This window comes from Rattus rattus, chromosome 6 (genome assembly GCF_011064425.1).
Source record: "Rattus rattus isolate New Zealand chromosome 6, Rrattus_CSIRO_v1, whole genome shotgun sequence".
Lineage (NCBI taxonomy): Eukaryota > Metazoa > Chordata > Mammalia > Rodentia > Muridae > Rattus > Rattus rattus.
Window position 1 is genome coordinate 101,211,560 of NC_046159.1, and position 19,683 is coordinate 101,231,242.

General features: G+C 37.7%; 1 protein-coding gene across 10 annotated transcripts in view; it reads right to left on the bottom strand.

The window, feature by feature from the left end:
• Window positions 1-19,683, bottom strand: part of LOC116903941 (putative RNA-binding protein Luc7-like 2) — a 57,429-nt gene that overhangs the window by 19,017 nt on the left and 18,729 nt on the right. For 8 of the 10 annotated variants that reach the window (XM_032906727.1, XM_032906723.1, XM_032906726.1 and 5 more), the window contains 3 exons: window positions 6,135-6,233; window positions 2,751-2,861; window positions 56-199 (listed from right to left, as the gene is read on the bottom strand). In XM_032906727.1, the coding sequence (XP_032762618.1) occupies window positions 56-199; window positions 2,751-2,861; window positions 6,135-6,233 (354 nt within the window). Of the gene's footprint in view, window positions 1-55; window positions 200-2,750; window positions 2,862-6,134; window positions 6,234-19,231; window positions 19,279-19,683 lie in introns of all 10 variants that reach the window. The other 2 variants (XM_032906731.1, XM_032906730.1) reach the window with 1 other exon arrangement.

Consider the following 19,683-nt stretch of genomic DNA (forward strand, 5'->3'; position numbering starts at 1 on the left):
GGTCTCAAAAGATCTTATCTCAACCAAAAAAAAAAAAAAGAAAAAGAAGTTTTACCTCTGCTTCTCTTTTCTTTGCCCGTGCTTTCTCTACTTCATCCATGACTTTCTGAGATTCTTCCACATTTCCTTCAGCTCCCAGTTGTTCCACTTTGGCCAACAACTTGCCTATTTCCTCATTTAACTCATGAACACGCTCTGCCTAGAAAAAATAACAAAAGATCATGAATGGACTGGAGAGATTCAGCGATAAGATTACAGGCTGCCTCATTGATAAGTAGCTATTAGCCCAAATGCTTGAATTACCCTAGATGCACAGAACACATGAAACTCAAGAAGGATGACCAAAATGTGAATGCTTCACTCCTTCTTTAAAAGGGGAACAAGAATACCTTTGGGAGGGAATAGGGAGGCAAAGTTTAGAACAGAGGCAGAAGGAACACCCATTCAGAGCCTGCCCACATGTGGTCCATACATAGGCAGCCACCCAATTAGATAAGATGGATGAAGCAAAGAACAGGAACGGATGTAGATCTCTCCTGAGAGACACAGCCGGAATACAGCAAATACATAGGCGAATGTCAGCAGCAAACCACTGAACTGAGAATGGGACCCCCGTTGAAGGAATCAGAGAAAGGACTGGAAGAGCTTGAAGGGGCTTGAGACCCCATATGAACAACAATGCCAACCAACCAGAGCTTCCAGGGACTAAGTCACTACCCAAAGACTCTACATGGACTGCCCCTGGGCTCCAACCTCATAGGTAGCAATGAATAGCCTAGTAAGGGCACCAGTGGAAGGGGAAGCCCTTGGTCCTGACAAGACTGAACCCCCAGTGAACGTGATTGTTGGGGGGAGGGCGGTAATGGGGGAAGGATGGGGAGGGGAACACCCATAGAGAAGGCGAGGAGGAGGGGTTAGGGGTATGTTGGCCCGGGAACCAGGAAGGGGAAAAACAATCGAAATGTAAAAAAGAAATCACCAAGTTAAAAAAGAGGGGGGGGAAAAAAAAAAGAAAATCCATATAAGGATTTTTCTAAGAATCAGAAGACAAAAATATATGTAAATGAATTATATTGGAAACATCTAGCTATTTCTACTCTGCAAAAAAAAAAAAATTTACAAGCTGCTCTTCTAGAGAACCTGGTTTCAATTCCTAGCACCCATACTACAGCTAATAATCATCTACAATTCCAATTCTAGGAGATCCAAAGCCCTATTTTGGCCTTCAGAGGCACTAGGACCACATATGATACACAAAAGGCAAAACACACAGATAAAAAAGTGAAAAAGAAAAAGAAAAAAAAAAAAAAAGCAAAGGAACATATACAAGATTATTTCAGAAACTCATAAAAGACCCATTAATGAAGCAAGACAGGACTCTTACTATAGTACAAGCTGAACTCCAATCCCAATCCTCCCTCCTATGCCTCCCAAACACAATTATAAATCACCACACTTGGAAAAGAAAGTTTTAAATTAATAGAAACATCCAAACTTAAAAACAACAAAAAAAAACCTAGGGTTTCTTTATTAAGCTTTTTTTTTTTTTAAGATTTGTTTTTATTTACTTTATTTTATTCATTTTCTGTATGGGAACTCTGCTGCATGTACACCTGCATGCCAGAAGAGGACATGAAATCCCTTTAAAATGGTCATGAACGACCATAAAGGTGCTGGAAATTGAACCCAGGTTCTCTGGAAGAGCAATCAGTGCTCTTAACTACTAAGTCAGACCCCAGAAATACCCAATCTTAACAAATTAGTGTGCCAGTAAGTTACTTACTAAAGTGTCCCCAATCAAAAACATTTCTTTCCTAATAGACCATAGCATGTACATGGCTCAAGGCATACATATGCTATACATACATACATACATACATACATACATACATACATACATACATACATAAAAGTAAAACAGTCATGCATATAAAAATAAATCTTGCTGGGCATTGGTGATATATGCCTTTAATCCCAGCACTTGGGAGGCAAAAGCAGGTGGATCTCAGTGAATTCAAGACTAGTCTGGTCTACACAATGTCCTGTTCCAGGATAGTCAAGGCTACAGATCCCGCCTCAAAAAACCAAAAGGGGGAAAACAAAGGTTTAAAATTCTTTAAAATAAATAAATAAATAAATAAATAAATAAATAAATAAATAAATCTTTTTTTAAATGATGGAACTATACATGTATGCAAATGAATACACACATGACTGACAAATTCTGAGTAATATTTAATTATCAATATATTACATAATTATTATATAATCATTAATTTATATAATATCACTTTGCTAATTGTTATATTAGTTATTAACATTTGTGTAGGTAAAAATAATTCCATAGATTACTTATCAGTAATCAAAAGTTGGACTAAGCCTGGCATAGTGGCACATTCCTTTATTTGATCTTAGCACTCTGAGGCAAAGGCAAGTAGAGTTCAAGACCAGCCTGGTCTATAAAGTATCTTCTAAGCCAGCTAGAGTTACACAGTGAGACCCTGTCTTAAAAAACAAAAAGAAATGAATAGAGAGAGTGAATAAAACAGGTTAAAAGTAGACTTTAAAATCCCAACACTTGGGAGGCAGAGGCAAAGCCAGGCAGATCGCTGTGAGTCTGAATCTAGTATGGTCTACAAAGTGAGTTCTAAAACAGTCAGGAGTGTAAACAGAGTTCCCTATCTCAGACAGCAACAATAAAACCAAATAAAACGAAAAACCCTGATACTTTGAACTAATGAAATTTTTACCTTTGCTGCCACTTCAGCACTTATCTCTTCTTGAGTTTCTGCTAATCTTTTCTTAGACACTTCTGTTCTTCTATCACAATCTGCAATGAATGACTGTAGATGATCCATGGCCTAGAAAATTTAATATAAAACAATTACTGCCACAAATTAATGTTAAACTGAACAATAATTATAAAACAATATATTCTGGATAGGGGAAGAAGTCCTAAGTACAGAAATGCTTTCCTATCACACAGGAAACCCTAAGATAAATTTGCAACACTCCTCTGTAGCCTCCTCCTAAAACAAGAAAATCAGAGGGCTGATGACATGGGTTAGTGTTATGGTTTATGTTAGTGACATGGGTTAGTGACAGAGCATGTTTGAGGCTCTGGGTTTCAAGCAATTCTGAAAAATAAAGTTCAGAAAAAGGATCCAAAAACAAAAATAAAACCCTTGAAGCAACAATAATAAAAATAGTTTTGTTCTTATGGTATCATTTAAAAAAAAAAAAAAAAGAAGCCAAACAGTAACAATTTAGAAGTACACTGCTGTAGTCTCAGCATTTGGGAGGCCGAAGAAGGGTGAAGCAAAGAGCAGCTTGAATGACATCACATGTCAAGTCAACCAAGGCAATACAACTAAGAAAACATCTCTACCAAGTCAAGATAACTTGATTGCTACTAAGCCTAAAGACTTAAGTTCCTTCTCCAGGAAACACAGGAAAGAAACAATTCCTGCAAGCTAATCTTTGACCAGACAGACAGAGACACATCATGGAAGACCACTATAATGTCAGTAAGATTTATTTCTGGATATTTAGGTAATTATTTGTATTCCGTGGTTTTCAAATTATTACAATAAAGATGAACTATGCCATTAACAAATTTAACAATGCTCAGATCAGAAAAAAAGTAAACAAAGTAGTTCAGCACTTGCTTTTCTTGTAAAACACTTGGGTTTGGTTCCCAGCATCCACATACAGTTAGCAACCATCTGTAACTACAAGGGTATCTGATGCTCCATGGGCACCAGAGATGCATCTGCTGAACATATACTCAAAAGACACACATGCACTCACATTTGTGGGCATACAAAATATTCAAACACACACAAAAACAAAGAAAATCTAAAAGCTGAAAATACATAAAAGAAGAAACGATAGGTAGTAACTATTTTCAGGTTAAAATTGGAAAGATTTTTCAAATTGATAAAATAAATAAAAATACTATCTAAAGACAAAGTTATCCAAAGAAAAATAAAATAGGAAAATATATTAACACTATACACAAGGGGTTGGGGATTTAGCTCAGTGGTAGAGCGCTTGCCTAGCAAGCTCAAGACCCTGGGTTCGGTCCCCAGCTCCGAAAAAAAGAAAAAGAAAAGAAAAGGAAACAACAAAACAAACAAACAAAAAAACCACTATACACAAGAAAAGAGGTCAACTTTCATAATTTGTAAAAACTTAATATAAGTCAACTAGAAAACTGATTAACACATTTAGCCAACTTGGAAAACACATGCATTATATACATGATATACAATAAGCAATTCACTTTCATAAAAATGCAAATTAAAACCCTTACATTCATATTCTGTCTGTCAGCAGTGCCTAAAAAAGTCTTAACAACACTGTGCAGTAAACAGGGGGAAAATCCAATGTATTACTTAAAAATAAATAGCTGAAATTCTCACAAAGAGTAATTAGTATAATCTATAAAAATTGCCTTTGGCTCAACTACTTTTTACCAATAACACAAAATACTGAAATTAACCTCAGTATCTGTGATGGTTTGTATGTGCTTGGCCCAGGGAGTGGCACTAGTAGGAGGTGTGGCCTTGTTATAGTAGGTGTGCAACTGTGGGCGTGGGCTGAAGACCCTCACCCTAGCGCCTAGAAGTCGGTCTTTCACTAGCAGCCTTCAGATGAAGATGTAGAACTCTCAGTTCCACCTGCACCATGCCTGCCTGGATACTGCCATGTTCCTGCCTTGATGATAATGGACTGAACCTCTGAACCTGTAAGCCAGCCCCAATTAAATGTCCTTGATCATGGTGTCTCTTCACAGCAGTAAAACCCTAACTAAGACAATATCTAACAACAATGTTCAACTGACGGTAAGATTTCCTTGTAACTCAGGCCCAGTCAGTATTAAATGTATTTCTATTGATGGTTTTCATTTCCATTAACAAAAGTTCTTAGATATTCAAAGAGATGTAGGACCTATGTATTGATAGCTTCAACTAAATAAAATTACCTAATTTCACTGACAGAGATTTTTATTGACCATTATGTCTTACATACATGTTATTTCATAAAATGTCAATAGTTTAAGGTGATATGTTCTTTAAAACATTGTGTAATTTAATTTATCTATTTTTAAAGTATTTAAAAATACTTTAAATATACATAAATGCTTTGCCTGCACATATCTATGGGTACTATGTGTATACACATTGTCTACAGACATCAGAAGAGGGCATCAGATCTCCTATATGAAATTATGCTTGTGAGCAAAAATGAGTGCTCTTAACCACTAAGTCATCTCTTCAGCCCCATGTTTCTCTATCTTTATACAAGAAATTTTTCTTTCTTTCATCTCCCCCCCCCAGCCTTTATTTTTATTTTTTTGGGTTTTGTTTTTTTTGCCTTCGAGACAGGGTTTCTTTGTGTAACCTTGGTTATCTGTAGACCAGGCTGGCCTTAAACTGAAGATTTGCCTGCCTCTGTCTCCCCTGTGCTAGGATTAAAAGTGTACCCCACAACCACACAGCCAGAAAGTCTTCTATTAAAAAAAGGATATTAAGTCACTTTGTAACTTGTGGATACCTAAACAGTATTTTCTATGCTTTTTATTATTTTACATTAAAAACATGGTACCAGGCTGGGAAGTGGGGGTTGGAGCATGCTTTTTAAACTCAGAACTTGGGAGACAGAGGTAGGTGGATCAAGACCAGCCTGTTCTACAGAGTAACCTCCAGGACAACCAGAGCTGCAAAGAGGAATGGGGAGTGGGGAGGTAGGCAGCCTGGTCCCAAGGCTAAGGCGCGCGTGCATGCGTGCCCGTGCGTGTGTGCGATGGCCAATATGGTCCCAAGGCTGCAGGATACTCTGGAGATAAGTGCTTGCCTACACTTTTATACATTTTCATAAACATTCAATCTCATATACTGAAAATTGGGAGTTAGGACTAGATCAGTGATAAAGTATTTGTCTGCTCTGTATAAGGCCTTAGGTTTCATCTCAGTACTACACACTGGGGTAGTGCGGGTATGTGGGTATATATGTACTAACCTTCACACAATCACAAAGATACATTCCTAAGTCTTTCCTACTAAGACACTAGTTCATGTTCAAAATATCTTACTGCAAGAAACAATGTAACATGAAAGCAAAGCACATACATCAAGTTCAAAGAAAAAGTCTTGTTCTTTGGATGCAATTTCATAATCTGCTCTTAAAGCCAGGTCATGTACTTTCAAGCATTCTCCAAGATCCATTCTCTAGGAAAGAAAATAAAGACAATATATTAGAGACATGTATTGTAAAATTCATCACTATCACAGTTCGCTTCAGAATATATACTAAGTCATACATACAGTGAGTACACTTCTTCATTTAATGGACCTTCAAAATATAAAATTTTACATAATTAGACCTGAGCAGGTAAATTGGTTGCTGAGTGCTGGTATACAAAAGTCCTGGGTTCAATCCCTAGCTCTCCATAAATGTGGTGGTACAGACCTATAGTATCAGTGCTGTGTAGATAGGAGGAGGAAGATTGGAAATGCAAAGCCAAATACATAGCAAGTTCAAGATCAGCCTGGGCTCATGAGTTAATCTCAGGGGGAAAGCACAAACCAAAAAAAAGGGGGGGAGGGGGTAATAAAACTATGATTCTTAATAATGCTATTGGAATCTTTTTAGAATAAGGTGGCCTTTCTCGTTTTATTACATTTTATTTTCTTTACATGAACAGACACTCGCCATGGTGCAAATGTGGAAGACAGAGATCAACATGTGGGAACTGTTTCTCTCCTTCTACCAATCATGGGGATTTGAACTCAGATTGACACTGACCCCATCTCATTAGCCCAGAAAAATATTTCTCATGAGGATGCATTTAAAATGAATCTGAAGAGTGGGAAATGCTGGTGTGGCAACAAATATCTGTAATCCTAGCATCTCAAGAGTCTCAGGTGGAGGCTGGAGAGATGGCTTAGTGCAGCTAAGAACACTGGTTGCTCTTTCACAGGACTTGGTTCCATTTTCAGCACCTACATGGCACCTAACAATGATCTGCAATTACAGTTACAGGGGGTCTGACGCCCTCTTCTGGCTATGACACTCTCATTCAGCACCAGGCATGCATGTGGTACACAGAATGCAGATAAAATATGAACAAAATAAAAATGAATCTTAAAAAGTCTCAGGCTAGAGGATCTGATGACAGACAGACAAACAAGAAAAACTGGGTGAGGGAAGAGGCAGGGGTGGAGGAAGCAGAATTATAGTAGTATTACCAACACATTTAGTGGAGCATTCCTGTAATAATCACAGCACTTGAAACACTGAGACAGGAAGATTACAAGTTAGGGGCCAGTAATCAGTCAGTGTCTCCCTCCTATGTCCAAAGCAAAAAAAAAAAAAAAACAAACAAACAAACAAACAAACAAACAAAAAAAAAAAAAAAAACCAGCTAGCAAAACAAAGAAATTTCTACCAGGAATAGTATTAGAATATCTTCTACAGTAGTCTGATCTTTACTTACACATACAGAAGCTAAAATGACTCAGCCAACCTTGCTTTTATTTTGCCAATAACCTACATATGTATGAAAAAAAAAATTAACAATCATTTTGCATAACATCCCAAACTAAAGATAGTACATTTACTAAAGATTTTGAAAAATTTTAAAAAGTTTAAAAGAACTGATATAAAGTAGGAAATTTTTAAATACTTATATACCTTACAGTTATAAAAATTTACAAATACTTAGGTATGAGCAAAGAATTCTAAGGCTTAGAAGGCAGAGGAGGTGCTTTAGGCATTCAATTCAGATCTACATAGGATACCTGTAATCCTACATAGGATATAATTAGGAAGCTGAGAACCGTCTCCAGTTGACTACATATCAAAACACTGCCTCAAAAAATTAAGCTAAGGTGCTAGAAAAATGGCTCAGCTGCTTAGAACACTTGCTCCTCCTCTTCCAAAGTACTCCAGTTAATTTCCAGCACCCCGGTCAGGCAGCTCACAATAGCCTGTAACTATAGCTCAGGAATATGATGCCTACACAGCCACCTGCATATACCTGGCACATATACACAAAGACACACAGACCCTAAGATACACACACACACACACACACACACACACAAAATGAGAATGTTTCACAATATGGCATGACTAAGATCTATGTGATCTAAAACTGTACTCTACAATCTCATAACAAATCTATTTCTGTTTTTTAGTGAATACTTTGATAATTAACTTTACGTCTTGATTTTCTCTTGCATGTTTTTAGTATAAAGATACCTGGTCTCAACTACTCATCTTTCAAAATGTGCTTCTTATGTCAGAATTTGTTCTAATATAGTTCTTCATTCATGATTATTGCTTGTGTGTGCAATGCGAGTGTGAGGAGTGGGGTGGGGGTCACAGGATGCCTGTGGAGATGAAAAAACAACCTTGCAGAGTCTGTTCCCGCCGTCTGTATTTACTTACATGAGTTCTAAGGATGGAACTCTGGTTGCCAAGCTTGCACACCAAGTGCTTTTATCCATGAAGCCATCTTTACCAGACCAGAGCTTATTCTTAAAGCAAGTCTCCTGGAATTGGGGGTCCAGCTCAGAGGTAGAGCAAATACAAGACCTTGAGTTTGGTCCTCAGTCAAAAACAAAACCCAAAACAGAAAAACTCAAGGCAACTAAAACTAGTCTTAAGAGATTTCTTCACTTTACTTGTGCCCTTCTAAAATTAGCTATAATGAGGATATCTGTACCCCAGTACCTTCAGTGTCTCATTTCTCAGGAACATAGCAGAATAGGTATTACAAGACAGTTTCTCTAAATTCTAGAAACCAGAAAGTTTTCTCTTTCCCTATCACCATGACAAAGTATCTACTTTGACATATCAGACATGGCATTCAAAAAAAAACACAAACAAGTTCAAAGGAAGCTCCTAACAACTCCCTGCCCTTGTAAAAGTCAATGTGAGGGAAAACCTACCTTGGTTAACAAATTCCATGACCTCCTATGTAATTAAAAGCCACTACAGAGGAAACCACGATAAAAACACAGAGTAGCAAGACAATTCTCCAGAGAATTTGTTCCTCTGAAGCTCCATCCAGACACCACATAGATGGAGCACTAGTGCTTCCAAAGCCAAGTGAAAGCACACTGGCTGCCGCTGCTGGTACTTCTCTTTAGAAATAAAGTGAGTGAAAACAAAATAAAATGTTTGGTTACTCTGATTTCAAACTACTATGACCAAGAAGAGTTTTTTTTAAAATTTAACTAATAGTTTACTTCTTCATTAAATTTTCTACAAGTTTATTTCAGGTGTTGTAACTAACAGACATGCAAGTTACAAGTGGCAACAATTCAGTTCCATATTTAACTTCTGCATTTCAAATTTGTTTTTCCAAGAAGTCTTGACCAATTATTTTTTTTTTTTTTTTTTTTTTTTCAATTTTTTTTTTTTTCGGAGCTGGGGACCGAACCCAGGGCCTTGCACTTGCTAGGCAAGTGCTCTACCACTGAGCTAAATCCCCAACCCCTTGACCAATTATTTCTGATCCTAATAATTCCTCTTTAAAATTCCTCAACAGTCTATAGTTTTTCTGTTTAACAAAGTAGATTCTATTAAGTGCTGTTAATTTTTTCATTTCTGAAAGTTGATGTTATCATTCCAAATGGACTCTAAGCTTCCTAAGAAAAATGATCTATTTCTGTTTCTACAAACCATGTTTTGCACTATCCATGTTTCCCAAATCATTACTATTAAATGCATTTGGCTAGACTAGGCAATTCTAAGAACTTGAGGTATAAAACCTGTACAAAGGTACATAGATATAAGCTTTAACAATTTCATTTTCTAATGTAGAAAATAAGTATTTTAAGAGCCCCTCAGGGGTTGGGGATTTAGCTCAGTGGTAGAGTGCTTGCCAGCAAGTGCAAGGCCCTGTCTGGTCCTCAGCTGGGGGGGTCTACCAGAGTTTGATGGAACATATATATCCACTAAAAACCATGATCTGGGGCTAGAAAGGTGTTCAGGGGTTAAAGAACTAGTAGCTTTTCCAGAACCAAAGTTCAATTCCTAGTACATACATGGTGGCTTACAACAGTCTGTAAATCTAATTCCAAGGGATCCCAAGGACATCTTCTAGCCTTGAAGGGCACCAGACATACATGTGGTAAACACAAGTATATAGGCAAAACACCCATGCATGCATATGTATATGTGTGTGTGTATATGTGTGTATCTATATGTATGTATATATGTATATATGAAATAAAAATTTAGAAATAATAAATTTTAAAAGACCAAAACTCACGTCCCTTCCAATGTGCCTAGTAATCCAAGCCTGTAAATTTAGTATTAGGAAGACAGAAACAGGAAAGTGAAGGTTAGCCAGTGCTACAGACTAACACAGGCTCTAAAAATTACACTCTCTCTTGCTGGGTGTGGTGGCACATTCACTTAATTGTATCATTTGGGAGACAGAGAAAAGTGGATCTCTGAGTTTGAGGTCAGCCTGTCTCTAGAGTTCCAAGAAAGCCAGGGCTACAAAGAACTGTCTTGTTGGGTAAAGAGGGGGCCAGGGGTGGGGGGAGAGGGAGTGTTATTTAACAAAATGTTCCTTTAGCAAATGGTTCAGAAAGAGTGCTTACACAATACAAATTTAAATTTTTTCACACATCCTTGACAAGTGGAAAAGAGATGGCAAAAAGACATAAAATATGCTCCTTATGTATGTGTGCTTTAGAAATACATACTAAGCTAGTGGTATGTCAGCCATGGTGCTCATGAAATTCAAATCCAGCCTGGCTACACAACTTCAATGCAAGTACTAGCTAGGTGAAGCTATCGGGAAATAGGAGGTAGAATGGGAGGTGCATTACTATGGGACATTTGAACTCTCTTTATAATTTTATTTTTGTTTGTTGTAGTAATAAATATTAAAATTCCCAGCTTCTTCCCCATTTTTGACCATTTATGTTCCCACATGAAAGATGCACAGAGTCTTAATATTTTTGCTATGCTTGAGGCAGCACAATCGCTGGGCAGCTGCCTACCCTCCATGCTGCTGTGCTGACTAAGGGATTTTGGGTTTTAGAGATAAGGTTTCTGTGTAGCCCTGAATGTCCTCTAACTCAGAGTATACTAATTAATATTTATGTACACACATAAGAGTGCGCGCGCGCGCACACACACACACACACACACACACACCACTCAAACTAGGAACAGTAACAGATCCAATTATAACTACAGATATGCAGAAACATGAGGATTTTACTGTGATACTGTTCACCAAAACTGAAAACAAAATAAATTACTGATATTAATAATAAACACTGGATAAAATATAGAAGAATCCTATTATAAGATACCATACATCAGAGGGATATGGTGGCACACATCTTTAATCCCATCACTATGAAGGGAGAGGCAGGAAGATCCCAGTGAGTTCAAAGTTAGCCTGGTCTACATAGTGAGTTCCAGGTCAAGACTAATTAGTCCCTGACTCAAAAATTGAATTGGCTAAAAATTATATTGTGGTTTTTATAAACTAAGACAACTATATGAAAATCTCTCAACAATATTATCAAAACAATTTAAACAACAAAATGCTGTTTCTCAAAACGTACACTAGTGCCAGGTGGCAGCGGCACATGCCTTTAATCCTAATACTTTGGAAGCAAAAGCAGGCAGACATTTGAGTTCAAAGTCAAACTGGTCTACAGAATGAGTTCCAGGATAGTCAAGGCTACACAGAAACCCTGTCTTTATACCGGGCACTGAACCAAATCCAAAAAAGAAAAATGTCCACTTATCTCTTATTAACCTCCTGATTCTGAAAAACTCATTTAATTACTTTTTTTTCCTCAAGTACTTCCAGATTGTTATATGGAACAAATAAGATGCTTATGAAAACACTATGAAGATAACAATGTAGTTACTTATGTATACTGACTAAACTGAGTTGATAAATTCAATGGAGACAGTTTTGATCACTGTTATACTTCTTAGGCCTGTATCAGGAGCCACCACTCCTTGTGCTCAGTTCCTTGTCATGTAGTATTATCATTCAATAACTGTTGAAGAACAAAGAACACGTTTTCTTGACTCCTAACTTTCCAGTGCTTATATTCTCTTTTTTTTTTTTTCTTTTTTCTTTTTTTTTTTTTCGGAGCTGGGGACCGAACACAGAGCTAAATCCCCAACCCCCAGTGCTTATATTCTCAAAGCAACTCATAAAAGGATATTTTTTATCAAATACCAGTATGTATGAGGTATGTTCCCATAAAAGTAAAGCCAATTTAGGGTGGGGGATTTGGCTCAGTGGTAGAGCACTTGCCTAGCAAGCCCAAGGCCCTGGGTTCGGTCCCCAGCTCTGAAAAAAAGAAAAAAAAGTAAAGCCAATTTACACACACTAAAGGCTAATGGGCAATACATTCAGTTCATGTTTTGAAAGAAGAATAAATTATAACCTATTTGGAGAACAAAGAGAGACATAAATGACTTTCTAAGAGAGGATTGTGGGAAATGGTTTATATATTAAGAAACATGAACATTAACACAGTAGGATGGAGTGAGAAGAAAAAAAAGAGAGTAAGTAGAAAGAGAATATAAAGATGTTCCTACAACCCAGAATTAATACTACAACCATCAGTGGATAGGTGTGGTTGCTTAAGCTAGTAGGATTTGCTGAAGAAGACAACCTCTCCATAATTAAATTCAAGGCCAGCCTAGACCACTCCTGAGCTGGAAGAGTTGGCTCAGTAGTTAAGAACACTTGTTCTTGCAAGAGCTCAGGCTTGACTCCCAGTACCCACATGGAACCTGACTTTCTTGGGCATCCTTTGGTCCTCAGCTCCGGGGAAAAAAAAAAAAAAAAAAAAAAAGATAATCTAGGTAAAGTACAATCATACCAAGTAATCAAAAAAGTAGATGACTCTCAGTGATAGAGATAAATCTCAGAAAACACACTGCAGGTTTAGCATGCACAGCCTTCCACCTATCGCTGTTAGACAATACTATTTTCTAAACCACAAATATCTTGCCCTTGCAGAACCTTCATTCCCTTCCTTTGTTGTATTTGTAAAATCACTTATCACCCAAATTTAAGGATTGCTTCAAAACTGCTTAAAAACGAAACTATAATATGGCATGCAAAAAGCAGAGCTTTGAAATAACAGAGCTTTGAAATAACAAGAGGTGGGTATGAATTTCAATTACACCACTACTGCTTAAAATATAGATTGTTCCCTACAAATGTCAATCCTAACACTCCTAATTAACTTTATATAGTTTTTCTTAAAGGTTATTTTTATTCTTTGACAATCTTATGCATATGTGCAATTTATCTTGATCACATCCAACCCCAATTCTCCTTCTATTCCCCTCCTATTTCCAGACCTTCCCTTCCCTTCTTCCCACGCCATACATGGGTATGGGGCCATCCACCTAAGCAAGGCTAACTTAGCAATTACCAATGTTAAAAATGAGTATTTGTTTAAAAAAAAAAAAAGCTTATCTGTGAAAGGGAACACTAACAGCAGTCCTGTTTTTCTATCCCTTCACAATTTACTTTCATGTTTGTTTACAAGACAGAGTCTCACTATATAGTTCAAACTGGCCTCAAACTCAAAATCCTCTTGTCTCAACTTCCAAAGTGCTAGCAGTACAGGCAAGGGAGTACCATCATGTTCATATCTTAGCATTTTATTTTTCAAATATTATTTATTTAGAAACAGGGTTGCTCTACATAGCCCTGGCTGCCTCATAATTTACCCTATAGCCTACAGTGACCTTAAATCCACAGAGATCTGCCTGCCTCTGCCTCCCAAGTGCTGGAATTAAAGATGTATGTGCCACCTTGACCTACAGATCTTAGCCTTTTAAAGGTCGTATCTGGTTTTAGTTTTTTACCTGACCTGAAAGATGCAAAGGTAGCTTGAAAAGACTAACATTCATCTTCCCTCTCAAAGATTATCTTGACTGGAAAAATACTACACATGCCTATTCAAGTAGTTTCATTACTCCAACATTATTAAACATAAAAATATGAAAATCCATCTAATTACAAGTTTTACCATTATTTACACATTATTTGAATAAATTTACACATATATACCTATATTTTTCCTATATAACAATTTTTTATAAGACATTATAGTATATGGTTGTTGATGGTTTGTATACACTTGCCCCTAAGAGTAGCACTATTAAGGGTGTGTCACTGTGGGTATGGGCTATAATACCCTCATCCTAGCTGCCTGCAAGCCAGTATTCCACTAGCAGCCTTCAGATGAAGGTTCCTGAACCAGGTCAGCCTGGATGCTGCCATGGTTCCACCTTGATAATGGATTGAACCACTGAACCTGTAAGCCCATCAATTAAAAGTCATCCTTTATAAGACTTGCACTGGTCATGGTGTCTGTTCACAGAAGTAAAACCCTAACTAAGACAATGGTCAAAGGAAAAAAAAAATTGAAGCCCACGGAGCTGGTGAGATGGCTCAGCGGTTAAGAGCACTGGTTGTTCTTCCAGAGGTCCTGAGTTCTATTCCCAGCAACTACATGGTGGCTCACAACCACCTGTAATGGGATTTGATGCCCTCTTGTAGTGTGTCTGAAGATAGCTACAGTGTACTCATAGACATAAAATAAATTAAAAAAAAAAAAATTGAAGCCCAGTCCTCTTGTAGTCCTGGGTGCCTTAGAATTTGGTATATAGTCCAGGCTATCCCCAAACTTGCGATCCTCTGGGAATAATAAATTACAAGAATTGGGTGATAGATCAATTGTTAAAAGCATTTGCTGTTCTTCCAAAACCAGCATCAACATCAAGTGGCTACCAATGATTTACAACTCCAGGGAATCTGAAGCACTTAGATGCAAATGCCCACACACTTAAATCTAATTAAAAGAACTAAAAAGAATTATAGGGGGTGTGCTACTACACCCACTCAAGAGGCTATAATTCTTTATAGGACAAACAAAACATTTTTAAAGTTATTTTTCTTTAAAAAAATTTTGTGAGGCTGGTGAGATGGCTCAGTGGTTAAGAGCATTGACTGCTTTTCCAGAGGTCCTGAGTTCAAATCCCAACAACCACATGGTGGCTCACAACCATCTGTAATGAGATCTCTTCTGGTGTGTCTGAAAACAGCTACAGTGTACTCATATAAATAAAATAAAACAAATCTTTAAAAATTAAATAAATAAATCTTAAAAAAAAAACCAACAATAACTTTAAAAAGAAAGAAATTTTTGTGGGGGGATCATTGTGCCTACTTATAAACCAAATGCATGCAGAGCCTCCAGAGGCCAGAAGAAAGTGCTAGATCTCCTAGGACTAGAATTAACAGTGTTGTGAGCTGCCATGTGGATGCTACGGATTGAACCCAGATCTTCCAGAAGCACAGCCAAAACTCTTAACCACTAAGCCACCACTTAAAAGTTATCTCAGTTGGACTTGGTTAGCCAGACCAGTCATCTCAGCTGTTCTGAGAAGGACTGAAGAATTTTAAGAATGAATCCTGTCTGGGCAACAGAATAAGTTCAAGGACAGCATGGGCCAGTGAGACCTTTTCTCAAAATAAAAATAATGCAAAGACGATTAGGCATGCAGCTCAGTATAGGACTCTGTCCCTGCATGCTTAGAAAAGAGCCTAGATTTAATACCCATCCCCACAAACCCAAAGTTCTCTTAATGAGTAGAATTTATCACTTTTTAGAGGGTTGGCTGGAGGTGGTGGTAGATAACTATAATCTCAACACTTGAGAAACAGAGGCAGGTGGATCAAGGTCAATTTAAGACCAGGCTGGTCTATATGAGAACATCTTCCTTACCTCTCACCCCCTTCCCAAATAAAGGATTTTATCAACTCATTCTTGTTTCACTGTATTTTTAAAAATATCTGAACAATGGAAAACCTCGAAGTATTTGGATGTTTGTGGATAATCAACTGTAGGTATATATGAAAGAATTACTTCAAGTTTTTATTAGCATGTGTTTGATTTGCTCTACAATTAAATGGTACATTCATAACTCTATCCTCCCTTTTCAATCAAGAGCCTCCAAGAACACAGTAGTTTCCTTAGACTTTTAAAAGTGTTATTGAATAAACTCAAACAATCTCTTAAAATGTTATACGGGTTCAAGGTTAAGTGAGAGGCTAATTCTTGGTCCTTATGTAATAATTACTGATCAGCTAGCTGGGAGTTTTGACCTGCTATAGTTCTCCCCTTCCACAAACCCCAACTCCCAACCCAATGAGGCTACTATACCACTGCTAAAGTTGATATGGACACCTAAGGTTTGAAGGGCAGTGGGAGTAGGCTAGGTTTCAAAAGCCAGAAGGCAGGCCACCTTTCAGTCTATGTCTCTGCCTGTGGAATAGAATGTACATGAAGCTCTCAGCAACCACTCGAGCACCAAACCTTCTGGCCTGTCTCCTTGCCATGATAATTAACCTTCTGAAATTATAAACAAGCCCTTTTCCTTTATAGGAGTTACCTTGATCATGGTTGCCTCTTCACAGCAATAGAACAGAAACCATCTTAAGTTTTTAAATTTGTCTAATACCCAGTTATCAGCAACACCCTGTTATCTCCAGCACCACAAAAAAGCAGCTGTGTTACCATGCTTGTTAGGGAGAAAGACTAAATGATCACAAGTTCAAAGCCATCCTCCAATACAAGGCGCCAAGTTTAAGATCAGGTTGGGATGAATACACAAGATTCTGTTTCCCAAAAAACTAAAGAATAGTAGAAGAGAACAGAAGGCAAGGCAAGGCAAACCAAGGCAAGACAAGGCAAGACTTAGTGCTTAAGAGAACAGGCTTCTCCTCCGGAATACCCAAATTAGATTCCCAGCACCCACATGGAAAACAGCTCACAAACATCTGAAATCTAAGAAAATACGGACTCCTTTAAGTTGTCCTCTATCTCTATACATATGCAATAACATAAAACATATATATCATGCAAGCACACACAATTGCTAATCTTTTTTTAAATTCAGGCTTAAGGGTTGTTCAAGAATGTTTAAAAGTGTGTGTGTGTGTGTGTGTGTGTGTGTGTGTGTATACACACTTCTTGAGTGGTTAAAGAGCACTTGTTCCTAACAACTACATGTGGCTTACCTGTAACTCCAATTCCAAGGGATTCAACACCATTTTCTGACTCCATTGGCACCAGACTAACACATGGTAGTGCACAAACATACATATGTGTAGGTAAAACACTCGTATAAAATATATCTGATATAGAAATGTTTAAAAGGTGTGGTAGGATACAATATCTGAAGTTCAAGGTCACCCATGGTTATATAACCAGCTCAAAGATAGGCAATGTTCCATGGTATCCTGTCTCAATGACAGAAAAATAAGCAACAATAGATTCTGTCATTTTGATGCTTTTATTTCTAAGTTTATCAAAAGGGAATTTATCTACTAAATAAAGTCACTTTGGTGGCTATGGAGATAATTCAGTTTGTAAAAGTACTTCCTTTTTTTTTTTTTAGTTCTTTTTTTGGAGCTGGGGACCAACCTAGGGCCTTATGCCTAGGCAAGCAGCCTACCACTGAGCTAAATCCCCAGCCCCAAGTACTTCCTTTACAAGCATAAAGACCTGAGAATGAACCCCAGTGTCTTAGGTTACTACTGCTTGATGACCAAAAGTAACTTAGGAGTGTCATGGTTTGTATCTGCTCAGCCCAGGGAGTGGCACTATTAGAAGCTGTGATTTTGTTGGAATAGGTGTGTGTGATTGTGGATGTAGGTTATAAGACTTCACCCTAACTCCCTGGAAGTGAGTCTTCCATTAGCAGCCTTCAGATGAAAATGTAGAACTCTCAGCTCCTCCTGCACCATGCCTGCCTAGATGCTGCCATGCTCCTGCCTTGATGATACTAGACTGAACCTCTGAACCTGTAAGCCAGCCCCAATTAAATGTTGTCCTTATAAGATTTGCCTTGGTCAAGGTGTCTGTTCACAGCAGTAAAACCCTAACTAAAACAGGGAGGAAAGGGTTTATTTTTATTTGGCTTATGCTTCTACATCATTATTTATCACTGAACAAAGTCAGGACAGGAACTTAAGCAGAGCAGGAACCTGGAGGCAGGGACTGAATAGAGGCCATGGAAGGGTATTGTTTACTAGTCTGCTCAGACTGCTTCTGTATAGAACCCAGGACTTACGAAGGCTTTTTTCCTCAATAGAGGACTTCTCCTCGTCCCTGACCTTAACTTGTGTCAAATTGACATAAACTAACCTGCACACTCAGCGCCCATGTAAAATGCCAGATATGGTATTATCAAGGCAGAGGACATAAAAGCATAAGGATTCCTGGGACTCACTGGCCAGCCAGCTTGTCATTATCAGTAAGCTCCAGGCCAGGTGAGTGGGCTGTGTACCATCACCAAGAACGTGGAGGGTGTTTCTGAGCAAGACACCCAAGGTTTTCTCTTACCGTCCACATGTGCACACATACCCCAATACATACACCAATATAAAAAATAAAAATTACAAAAATAAAAAATTTAATTATTTTTTATAACACTAAATGAAAAATCTCTGGGACTAGAGAGATGGTCCAGCATTAAGAGTACTGGCTGCTCTTTCATCGGACCTTAGTTTGACTCCCAGCACACACATGGCAGTTCACAACTGTCTAGAACTCCAATCCCAGAGAATCCAATACCCTCTTTTTGGCCTCCCCATTACTAGGTAGACACACAGTGCACAGATATAATGCTACACATAGTATAAGCAAGCAAATGATTTAAATGTGGAAAAATACCAAAGTAGTCTACAAATGAAAAATTTATAGATTATAAATGGATTGGTACAGTAGAAAACATCTAAAGCTATGCACGCTGGAACTTGTCTATAATCCCTGCAGTCAGGATTAGCAACAAAATAAACACAAACTACATTTAAAAAAAACAAAAAACCTCCATTGTATTATAGAGTCATTAGAACTCTTCAGGCTTTGATTTGAGACAAGGTCTCAATATGTATGTCAAGCTGGCTCAAACTTCTGACTCTGTCTTCAGGCTGATAAAGGGCCACAGTTCCACATTTAGGCCACCACACTCGGCTTAAGACGCTTATAGTTTCAACTGTGATTTCTACTAAAAATGACAAAGATGCTTCCTGTTGCATATGTCTTGATACTTTTATGTTTGGGAGATATCTTTAATTTCACTTAAAAAAAAAAACAAAAAAACACTCATTTGGGCATCTGTGATTAAGGGTACTCACTGCTTACGAAAAGTAATCTGGAAATCTTTTCTTCATTCCAGATATTTCTGGCAAATGAGAAATAAAATCAGGGTCAAGATTTATCCCCTAACAATTCCCCATCAACAAGTGTATCTGTGAAGGGAAGTTACTCATAATTTCAATCAAATTTAAAAGTTAAAGGCTCATATCCTCTATGCCATTTAAAAATAAAAGATGAGGGACAGTGACCCTGTGAGAACATGCCCCTAGCAAAATATTTCCTTCATCCCTCTCCAGAAGAGAAGAGGAAATAAGAAAAAGCACCTGACACAGAGCCCCAGCTACTATTTCATATGGATAAAAGGCCCAAAATGCTATAAAATCGCCCATCTTTAGTCATGTACAAACAATAATCTTGCGTATTGGTTGATTCACTGTCTTCTGTCCGTCAGCCTACAGACAGAGAAGGCTTTACCAATAACTTCATTTTT